The sequence below is a fragment of the Xyrauchen texanus genome, chromosome 41, assembly GCF_025860055.1.
Source record: "Xyrauchen texanus isolate HMW12.3.18 chromosome 41, RBS_HiC_50CHRs, whole genome shotgun sequence".
In the NCBI taxonomy this organism is placed as follows: Eukaryota; Metazoa; Chordata; class Actinopteri; order Cypriniformes; family Catostomidae; genus Xyrauchen; species Xyrauchen texanus.
In genome coordinates this window covers 27,413,031-27,424,922 of record NC_068316.1, presented here as the reverse complement: position 1 = coordinate 27,424,922, position 11,892 = coordinate 27,413,031, and the positions used below count along the sequence as shown (strand labels likewise).

At 35.4% G+C, this 11,892-nt stretch overlaps 1 protein-coding gene across 1 annotated transcript in view; it reads left to right on the top strand.

Moving 5' to 3' along the window:
* Positions 1 to 741: 741 nt before the first annotated feature.
* The window catches only part of LOC127634449 (double-stranded RNA-specific editase B2-like), a 278,387-nt gene continuing 267,236 nt past the window's right edge, over positions 742 to 11,892 (top strand). Inside the window, exon 1 of the mRNA XM_052114023.1 lies at positions 742 to 908. Coding sequence (XP_051969983.1) covers positions 836 to 908 — 73 coding nt within the window. The 5' untranslated portion in view covers positions 742 to 835. The remainder of the gene's footprint in view (positions 909 to 11,892) is intronic.

Genomic DNA, 11,892 nt, shown 5'->3' with positions numbered 1-11,892 from the left:
ACCCTGTTGGCACACTCACAAAAACATAAAAATATGTTTCATTAATCTAAGAATGACTTATTCCCCCTGCTGTTAAAAACATTAAATAAATAAAGTGAGAGAAACACAACTGGAGCGTATGCTGTCCATTACAACTGAAAATTATTTTGACTCACGCCCTCAGTTTATACAATCAACAATTTTGTTTACAGTAATGCACTCTCAGTAGAAGTTTATAGGGAAATGCATTGCACTGGGGGCATGTTGTCACAAAAGGTTGTTTGCTCTGGGCATTTACAGCAGAAATGGTCAATAGCTATTCTGTTGGATTTTTATCAAAATAAATTACTCTGAAAAATATTCACCCACTGGAGTAAAAAGTATGACGACTTTTGCTGTCCCATGCAGGCAGATCTCACCCTGTCCGTCCTTTCATCCCGCATCATGCATTTATTCAGAGATGAAGGCTGAGAGTGCACGCCTGCATGGGATGGAGGGGTGTGCCATAAACCATGATGTCACGGCGCCAAGACTCTCATGATTGGATCTAATTACAATCCGCGGCAGCAAATAGACACGCGTCCTGCATGATTGGATTCAAAGTGGCTGGTGCCAAAAAGCGCAGGAGCTCCGGCAGCCCGTGCCACTCGCGTTTACACGCGGGAGAAGGACGCGCCGCACCCGCTGAGCTGCCAATAAAGTCACGCAGACGTGCTGCACTTTTAAAGCGAGTTATCCAGAGCTTACTATAAGAGTGTGAGGCGGAATAAGGCGAAGCTGATATACCACGGGCGCTCTGAAGCAGAACAACTTTTAGAAACATCGAACGGCACAAGTTCTCCTGAATCTGAGCACCATGGCATCGGTCCCCAGCAGCCAAGTCAAATGCAAGTTCAAGAGGAGGAGGAGGAGAAGGTCAAAGCGAAAAGGTAAAGTTGCTCTTTGTCAGAATTGATGTCCTAAATAAACGCCCTTTTCCCTAAAGACGAAATAACGGAGCAGTTGAGCGCAAATCGGCTGGAACATGCAGCAATGATGAGTAATGATCATTTCTCCGACACTGTATATACGATCACATTGACATCAGGATATCTACACATGTTGTGATGCTTCAGGCGCGGAGGTCGCATCAGTATCGGTATCATTCTCCTGTCCAAGTTTTGCCAACACAACAAAGCTCTGTTCGGACACATATACGCAGGCTGGTCAGAGGAAATACTCCGATTGCTCTGTTTATTTGTCGTTTTGTGATGCATCTGGATAGATGCTGCATTTTCATTGCATTTAGGGACCAGGTAGAGGCTGCTGTTTGTCCTTGTTTTAACCTAAACTACAAGATTTGACCTCAGTTTTGCTGTGATTTTAACATCCTGTGACGCTTTCAGTCTTTTGTAAACGTTGTTGCCAATATATGGGATTTTAGAGATGTCTATATAAAATGTATTAAGCACTAGAACTACACTGTAAAAAGTGACAATTGATACCTTAAGGAGCTGTTTCTGCCTGACTTAACCTTTACAAAACTAGTTTTGTTAGTGTAACCTCGTGTATACAGGTTGATTCAGGTGTTTTTAAATAATATTGATAACTTGAATCAAACTGGTTAATTTAGATGTACCCACAAGAAGCACACATTTTAGCTTAGCATTTTTCCCATTGTGTGTGTGTGTGTGTGTGTATATATATATATATATATATATATATATATATATATATATATATATATATATATATATTTATTTATTTATTTTTTTACTTTGCACATTTATTATATATAATATCTGTTGTAACTACACTGTAAATGTGCAAAGTGAAAACACAGTTGTGACCTTAAGGAGCCATTTCTTCCCGATCTGCCGATATTTAAAATATGTTCTTTGGTAAAACCTAATGTAGTCCGGTTGATTCAGTAATTAAGTCATTTTGTCATTTTTTACTTATTTTGTTTATAAAACCACTTAATTTATAATGTTACTACATGAAGTACATTTTTAGGTTACCTGACAAAAATAATGTATTTATTACAAATTATTTTGACAAAGAGTGTGTTGTTAGTTCTATGCAATGACAGAACATTTTTTTATATATAAAATAAATAATAAAAATAAATAAATACATTTTATTATTATTATTATTATTATTATTATTATTATTATAAAAATATTTTGACAGCTTACATTTAGTAACCATTGTAATATACTGCATCATACGGCTTAAAATGGGAAATTAAAATATATCCCACACAGCACTAAAAAAACATTTGTCAGGTACTGTATTCTGATATTGGTCATGTTCATAATTCAATATACTGTATATTTACAAGTCAACATTTTTATTTAACATGACTGATTTAACCTGAATACATTATGTTACACCAACAAATAATGGTTTATGTTCATATCAGGAAGTGAAATCTCCTTTAAGAAACAACTGCAACTTTTCACTTATGCGTATAATACTCACCTGGTTATATCTAAAAGTCTACGTGTAAAACAAAGCTCTTTTTCAAAATATTTGTAGGCGTACACTACTGCCAATATAGAGATTAAATACAGTAATCCACCAACACTAACAACAGCAACAACCGCAATAATAGTAGAATAACTGATTAATTATAATAATTGTTGTTGCTGTTATTGTAATCTTTTTTTTTAATGCAAGCACAGGATTTAAAAATATTTTAGAAAATCAGCGTGCATGCTTGCTGCTCATCTTACATTGGTGGCTGGTAATAAATGGTGGTGTTTGAAGGTGGTCAGGTTTAGAGAGTCCTCCACCTTTGCTTGTGACAGGTTTGCGTGGTGTGCTTCACCCCATCACTGCTTATCGTGTGACCCGACAGGTGCATGCAGGGCCCTGAGCTGGATCGGCTGATAACGGCGCATTGATCTGGCACGTTGCTTGTGGTCAGTTCCGTCACTTTGCCTTTGCTGGCAACTGGACACGAAATTGCTTCCGAGTTTATTAATTATTTTACTCACTATCAGCATTGATTCATCGCATGAGACCAGCTTGAATGATCAAAAACTTTTCCTAAATGTATAACATATATATTTTAAAATGTAAATTTTTTTAAAGAGGAAATCCTTGTTACTTTTGAGTACATAGTGATAGAACTATTCAGTGGCCTGCAGCGTGCATGCATTCCATAAAGTGCTACTAGCATTGTGCTATACACATACAGATGTCTGTCGGCAACTGCAACTTGACCTGTCACCCAAAGTATTAATAACCCAAGCAGTTGTGAGAACATAGACAATAGCTGTAGTGTAACGCAGAGGCAAATATATTTACATAATGGAAATGACAGAATTGGTCACAGAACATTAAGCATTGCATATGAACATTAGAGGAGAGCGTAAAAGTGTATGCGTATTAATGGCTAAGCTCAGTCACTGTGAAAAGTAATATGGGCAGTACCTAATGTGACCCTTTAAAATGACTTGTGTTGATATAACCAAGAAATCATGTTTATTTGTCATATTATAAGCCTACAGTACATTCACACACACTCGATCGTATGACTTGAATAAAATCAGTTTATTATGATGTTACCACAAAAACATGCTATGAGCAGAAATGCATACTCTGGAAAAATCAGGTAATCTAAAAATGTGCTTCAAGTGGTAATATCTTAATTATCAGGTTTTATTTAAGTCAAAGTGCACCAAAAGTTATTTTAAGGGTTGCATCAAATATAAATAATTTATTAAGGTCAAAATTTCATGTTACCACGTTTTACAATGCATGCACTGGCCATCATAAATAACCGGTTGGTTGTTTAGACCAGACATCCATCCATCACCAATGTTCTGAGTATAAAGCATTATTGTTTTTTCATCATCATTATGATCTAGATTTTCATTTTAGAGGAGACAATACACTTACACTCCTGTGAATTCATAGACAATTAATCACATAAAACCAGATTACGTCAGCAGATTGCTTTAACTTCTCCCATCTAATCTTTTATAATGGAGATGAAAACATAATACAGTGTCTCGTTCTAAACACTCATCTTTTTGAAAGCCGAAACAATTCATTTTATTGTCCTCTTGGCAAAAGGGTGACATTTTGGGATTATATTGACATGGCATTTGACTGTTTAATCCACAGCAAATGCTTGAGATTATTACAGACTGTCCAGTGCATTAAAACTGATGTGTAGTCAAACGCATGTAAGCAGATTTCGCTCATGATGTTGTTAGGGTTTTTTGCATGGTATAGTTGTTTTTTTAGAGAGCGTAATGATAATGATAACGTTAACAGGTAACACACAAGCAAACAATAGGGATTAATCCGCAAAACTGGGGCAGTTCTCTTATTGACATCAAGTATGTACTTGTTTCATGTATTTGGTGCTCAAATCCTTTTGAATGAAAAACTGTGTGTGGAGGAATTTTGTTGGCCTGCGTATCTCAAACCTATCAGAGGACAATCACCAAACATGCAAAGCGCAAACAATATTGAGGAAGCATATGGCAGTTGACAAAATACTATTGGGATGTCCTGCGTATGACACGCTGTACTTCATTTCAAACTATTTTGAAACTGCATTTTGCAATTTGTTTTTAATAGATATGCACACAGCTTGTACTTTCACAGTGCAGGACTATTTCAAATGAACTACTGAAGCAAAACTGTGATTTTAAAATGGTAAAAAAAACCCTGCATACATTTTAGGTCCATAGGCCTTTATGTTAAGTACTGGACTTCTAGTACACTGAAAAAAAGAGTGATGTTTAATAAAAAAATGTAAACCCTGAAATCTATTTCCTTGCAGAAAGTTTTAGTACATTTAAATGCTACACACAATTATTGCTGGCTTTCATTAGAACTTCTCAAGTAGAGTTTACTTTGCAATTCTCTTTTTCAAGTTAATGTTACTCAATTTTGTTTGTACAATTTACTCAAGCAATGTGGCACTAAATAAGCCATGCTTTTCAAAGTGTACTGGCATGTCAATGCTTTTTTTTAACATAATTAATCATGTACCACATGACATGGAAGTCTTCCACAGGGAAGCTTAACACATGCTTTGTAGTCTATTGAAGAACATCATCTTGCTTTAATGGCGATAGAAACCAGATCCAGAGCATTGCACGTCGACCTGAACACGATGACGGTAACAATCAACAGATTATTTTTTTGATCATGAACGAGTAATTTGGAGTAGAAAATGAACTTCCAACCGTTACAACAAAATCAACAATAAAACGGGTATAAATAAACTTGCAAAGAGTGACACTATGCAAGCTCATTAATTATTCAAGCCCTGTGCATGATGGGAACACCCGCTTCAAAAAGTTATTTAAAAGTTACCTGCTATATTTACTTCACCATAAAAAAAATTTTTCAGTGCTGTTAAGTATTAAATAATGTAATATCAGTGCTTTGATGTAGATTAATTAAAGTCTAAACTTGTTAAAGGTTAGTTATTCTTGAGGTGTGTGACTGCCCCGCTGTGGCTCTCATAGTACAGTGGGTCTTTCTATTATTTGTCTCCAGCGTGAATTAACCACAACCCTGTTATTTATCCCTGACTCGTTTGGGAAATGAACGGAGTTAGCCCCCATCTACTTTTATAAAGACACATTTTCATGTTGCGATGGATGGCGCGCTTTCTGTGATGTTGTACTTGAACTCGATTGAGAGCTAATATCAGTTGCAGTTATGCATTTTTGTTTTTGTTTATTGAAACGAAAAAAAAAAAAGTCTGAGAGACCTCCAATGCTATTGTTACCTATAGCTTGAAAAATATACTTCATATTATTGTATCAGGATGATACTACATGACTTTTACTAATCTTTTGAGAATTGATTATAGACAAAATTTCAACTTGATAACATATTAAAACCATATTCCATTTATAAAATATATCATTACTTATGTATGGTGTTTCAGAGACGCTATATACTGAAAAACAAATGCAATGGATTTCACATGTCAATATTATTGCAGCAGTTGATTATTTTGATTTATTTTACAGTATTTTTCCCCAAAGTTTTTTTTTTTTGGGGGGAGGGGGGGTCAAACAGAAGCTATTATAATGCAATGTAATATATAACAATTTATACTGCGGTCTGTTGAATGCTTGATTCTGATTGGTTGTTGGACATTCTAAAGCGTTCAAATGTTTTTCAAGTAAACGCTCAACGTTTGTTCCAGGTCCTGGCCGCATAACGGTTCCATCTCACTTCCTTCCCCACTTTTAAATAACTTGCATTCAGTTATTTAAAAGTGCCCTACATGCTACCACAACAAAATAACCAATTAAAACAAAGACATTGGTTAAAGTAAATTGGTTAAGAATGCCAAACAATATCTATAATATCCTAGATTTATTTCAATTTCGGTTGAAAAGCTTCCTAGTGTCCCCCGCACTTACACACGCTCACACACATACATGCATACATGCTGTGGCCAAAAAATAGAGCATCAATACAACAGATTCTATTATCCAAAATAACTTTAAATATGTGAAACGTTTTAGTTTCAATATATTTGGCCAAAATCAGCATCGCATAGCTAAAATGGAAAGCATTGCGCTAACCCTGCCCCTCGTTCTCACACACACACACACACACACACACACACACACACACACACACACACACGTTGGGTTTCCATGTTTTATGGGGACTTTCCATAGACATAATGGTTTTTATACTGTACAAACTATATATTCTATCCCCTAAACCTACCCCTAAACCTAAACCTCACAGAAAACTTTCTGCATTTTTACATTTTCCAAAAACATAATTTTGTATGATTTATAAGTTGTTTTCCTCATGGGGACCGACAAAATGTCCCCACAATGTAAAACATTTTGGTTTTTACTATCCTTATGGGGACATTGATAAACACACACTAACACAAACACATGCTGAAAAGCAGCGCATCCTCCGTTGCTAGTTCTAAAGTGACGTTTTCGATCTGGCAACGAAGGCTCGAGCTGAATCAATGCTAGATACACTATCATTACAAAAGTTTCAATATTATCTGTAATATCTGTGAGAAAAACCCTCGCCCCCTCTCTCACATACACGTGGACACACAGACATTATACAAATTACGCACACGCTCGTGAGTGTCAATTATTCTTTACATATAGTTACTGTAAGGGATACTCTCCAAATTTCAAAAAAGTTATACAACAGATGGTTAATGCTTCAATAATATGTGCCTATTATGATGTGATGATGTCGGAGGTACTTATAAAAAAAAATTGTGGGTAAAATAACGAATTAATTATGAAATTACTTTTATTATTTTTACACATATATCATAGTAGTCTCTGGGACCCTAAACAAAACAGTGAGGTCAATCTCAACAGAACATAATTAAAATAATTATCATGAGCTTTAGTTAATTTAATGTACAGTATCATGAGAATGTATTCACTGCCTCTATCTGATACTTCTCGTATTGTTATCCTGATGTGTCGGTAAGCTTTCAGGCATAGTGTCATATTGGTGCAGTAATTACCGCATGCCTCCTGAGCCGAAAAGTCCAGTGGTGGTGGCAATATGGTCACGGTGCAGTAACATGGTCAACAGAGAGCCAAACAGTTCTCTGTAATGCTGCTCATAGCGGTATTCCCCATATCCCAATATATTGGATACTGGAATGAATTGAAGGCTTTGTTGCTGTCTTTCTGTCTGTTTGTTGATATTGCTTAGCTTAACATAATCACAACAGTCTGGTGCAATTTAAAAGGACAAAAGTACATTGTTTACAGCCTTTGTAAACACATTTAGCCTTTATTTGCATTTTGTTAATTAATAGTTATAAATCTATAATATATAGATTTTCTGCACTTTTTTTGGACGTCTAAAAACAAAATTTCTACTTTGGGCCAATATGATTTGATTTAGGGTGAAGATTTATCTCAGGCATAGTCCAGACATCTCACATTGGTTGTCCCGGAAAAGGAAACACATTTAGTCATAATCAGATGTAAACACAATTTTGTCCCGAATGCACGTCACTACGCTCTCCTCTTTGTGTGCGCTGCTGATAAGGATTTTTTTTGGTGAATGATGGTATAACACCGCTAGCATTTAAGAAGTTAATGAAGGTCATAACCAGCGGCAACCAGAGACCGGTGTGACGGCAGCATTTGAATTCACAGACTCTTCCCTGATTAAGCATGAAATATTCCATGGTTTAGGACACGTTGTCCTCCACAGTATACGTTTGGCTGGGGAGAGGAAAATATATTAACACTGAATGGATTCAGCTTACTCCAGAGGGACCGTTGATAAAGTGACCGAAAGAAAGACATAGCACAACTTTACAAATTAGCATAATAAGTAATTATCTCTTAATAGGACCTCTTAGCTTCTGAGACTCGGCTTTTCAGCTAAAGGTTCATGGAGTGTGGAATAGAAAAAAATACTATTTTCATACAGAATTATCTCAATACCACACGTTGAGATAAACATCTATCTGAGGTGAGATCATTGCAGTAACTTTAATGAGACCGGTTGTTGAAATATTCAAAAATTATTTATAATATAATAGTAGTATATAATAGTAAAACTATAATAGTATTATAATAGTAGCTGTGGGCTTATTAAGATAGTATTTCAACTTCTATTAAATTCATATTATTTTAAAAAGGATTTTATATTTGTATAAGAATATATATATATATATTATACAGCATAGATACATGCATACATACTTACACATGTATAGGGACTGAGGCTAGTTGTCACTAGGGCTATTTGTATACATATTTGTATACATATTGTATACATATTTGTATACATATTGTAACATATTGTTGTTGCATGAATTATTTTGTTTTGTGTCAATATATGTTCAATCTTTTTTTCTGGGCAACATTTTTTTGTCTTTTTTTTTGTAACCAAGACTTCTAGGGATGTGGATATGCAGATGTTGACTTTCAAAAATAAACCTACCCTGAGATGTATCCACTGGAGTAAAAAAAATGTGACAACTAGCCTCAGACTAAAATACTAAATGTAAATGAACCCTCTGATGTATTGCGTATGCTATGTGAACTGATCTCTAAAAGTCATTTTTAATCATTCAGGGTTTAGTGTTATATGCAAACCACCATTTGTAATGACCTCTGACCCTGACATAATCCTTTATTACTTTTTATATGCCATTGTGTTTCTATGATTGATATTCAACGTGGCTGATGAGTCATGATCAGTGTTGGGTTACTTAAAAATTACTGATTACAGATTACTTTTTCAATGAAGAAGTAAAGTAATCACATTACTAATTACTTTACTTTTAAATGACTTTCTATAACACTTTTCCGCTCAACAAATTAAAAATAATAACAATTCCCTATGACTCGTTACGGGAACATTATTATACATATATATATATATATATATATATAAAACATATTTTACATAAATTATTTTTTAGAAATATGCATAATCCTTTAATGTACTTGAAATTAATTATAGTAATTGAAAGACAGTAACTGTAATCTGATTACTAGAATTAAAATCTAATGTATTACACTATTTTTGTAATTAGCGATGTAATTAGATTACAATAATACATTCCTTTTAATTGGATTACACCCAACACTGGTGATGATCTACCAAGTAGCCTTTACTGCAGTGAACAGATGTGCAATTCTTTAAAAATACATAATTTTGGAGAGAGAAAAAGGTGGGGACTGATGATATTCTTGTTTTGAATTAAAATAAAATAAAAATAAATAAAATGTTGCCTTGTCATTTAATAATGAAGGTAAATGCATCAGCTGGTTAACGTTATGTAATTATTACAGTCCATTTTGGTAACTGTACTCTTGTCCTTAACATTATAGTGAAATATAGATATTTAAAGTTATGTCCTATCTCACATCAACAGAAATAAACACGTCTCTGGCACGAGCCGAGAGTGGACACTTCTGAACAATTGTGACTGTGCTGGGAGCAGTTATCAGATGATCAGAGTAATAATATTATCAACTATGAGAGCTGAGAGCACAAGCGCATCTCCATAAATGCCTCCTGCCTGGAAAACGAGCACTGCGCTGCTATGTGAGCTTTGAATCAATTAACAATGCCCATGAGCGAGAACCACTGACATGATGACTTCTAATATTGTGAAATTAGTAGCTTTGCAGTTATAATACTAATGCTTATACTATTACTTATAACATTATTTATTTTATGCTTATAATATAATATGCTTATGGTAAACTATTTGTGTTGGAAACATTTTACAGATATACAGATGGGAACAAAAGTCTCAGACTACTAGTAAAATGCTTCTGTTTACTATTTTGTAATTTAACAGTTCAAAGTAGAATTGAAAAATGTACATTTATTTTAGAAAATGATTTGTATTTGGTATAATCACCTTTCGCTTCAATGACCGCATGCACTCTAAGCTGGCATAAACGCCACAACTTTGTGCAAAACCTGATGATACGAATGTTCCAAAGAGTATATTGTAAGTGATGGCACCAGGTTACACTCTGTGGGAAGACAACAAGCTGGTGGAGGGAGTGTGATGCTCTGGGCAGTGTTCTGCTTGGAAACCCTGGGTCCGGCCATTCAGGTGGATGTCAATATGACACGTGCCACCTACCTGAATATCATTGCAGACCAGGTACACCCCTTCATGGCAATGGTATTCCTTGATGGCTGTGGCATCTTTCAGCAGGATAATGCCCCATTGCAGTCTGCACACATTGTTTGGAAATGGTTTGCGGAACATGACGAAGAGTTCAAGTTGTTGCCCTGGCCTCCAAATTCCCCAGATCTCAATCCGACAAGTCCGAGTCACAGCAACTCCACCTCACAACTCACAGGACTTGAAGGACCTGCTGCTTATGTTTTAGTGCCAGATGCCACAGGACACCTTCAGGGGTCTTGTAGAGTCCATGCCTCGGCAGGTCAGTGATGTTTTGGCGGCACATGGGAGGACTAACAGGATATTAGGCAGGTAGTCATAATGTTTTGGCTCATTGTTATATAGTCACACAAGCATAAAGTCTCTACTGGTTTATATTTTGAACATAAGACATTACTTGTTAGCTAGATATTTTTATTTTCTCTCTCTCTCTTGTGACCCTACCTCGCAGGAGACCAGTAATCTGGTGGAATCCATGAATCTCAATAACCACTTCCACTATAAAACCCTTATTTAGCACATGACTATGTATACAAGATGTCTATCTTTATTATGTTATTATTTGGGTATGAGTGTAATTGCGACTGGCCTGAATGAAGGCAATGCGAGATATTTGATTTGTCGATGATGGTAGCAGTGAAAATATATGATGCTCTTCATATTCATTATTCCACTTGGTGCTGCCGCTAAATAAAGTTTCCCTTCCACTCACCCTCCAGTAAAGCTGCCTTTATCTATCAATTCCAACATCCTTTAGGGGCCACAAGCGGGGACCTTGCTTATCTTGCAACTCCTTTAAAAGGTGTTTAAAAAAAATCTTTCTCTGCATTAGCTTTGTCTGATTAAATTCTCTGGATTTCTGTCATTCTGTCTTCCCCCACCGTTTCTCGAATTTCTGCACATTTTTTGTTTAACTGACATGGGCCATTCTTGTTATGCAGTATAGACTTCCTTTTGAGGCTACAGTATATCTCAGTAACAGTATGATTTGGTGTCAAAAGTCCAATTGAGCAAATGTGTATATTTTTTCTCTAGGAGAGGTTTTGTATGTTGGTTTATTTTTTGTGAATTCTACCCTACAATTACATTTTCATTATTATCATACTTTTGTTATAGCTCTTGAATAAACAAGCGAATATAATCAAACCACACAGTGACTGGCATACAGTACATTCAAGCATGGGTCAACTATATTACTTTTATTGAAAGGTTTAAATTGGTTCTTAGGACAAAGGTATTTTGATAGACCAGATACATGAAAGACTGATTGG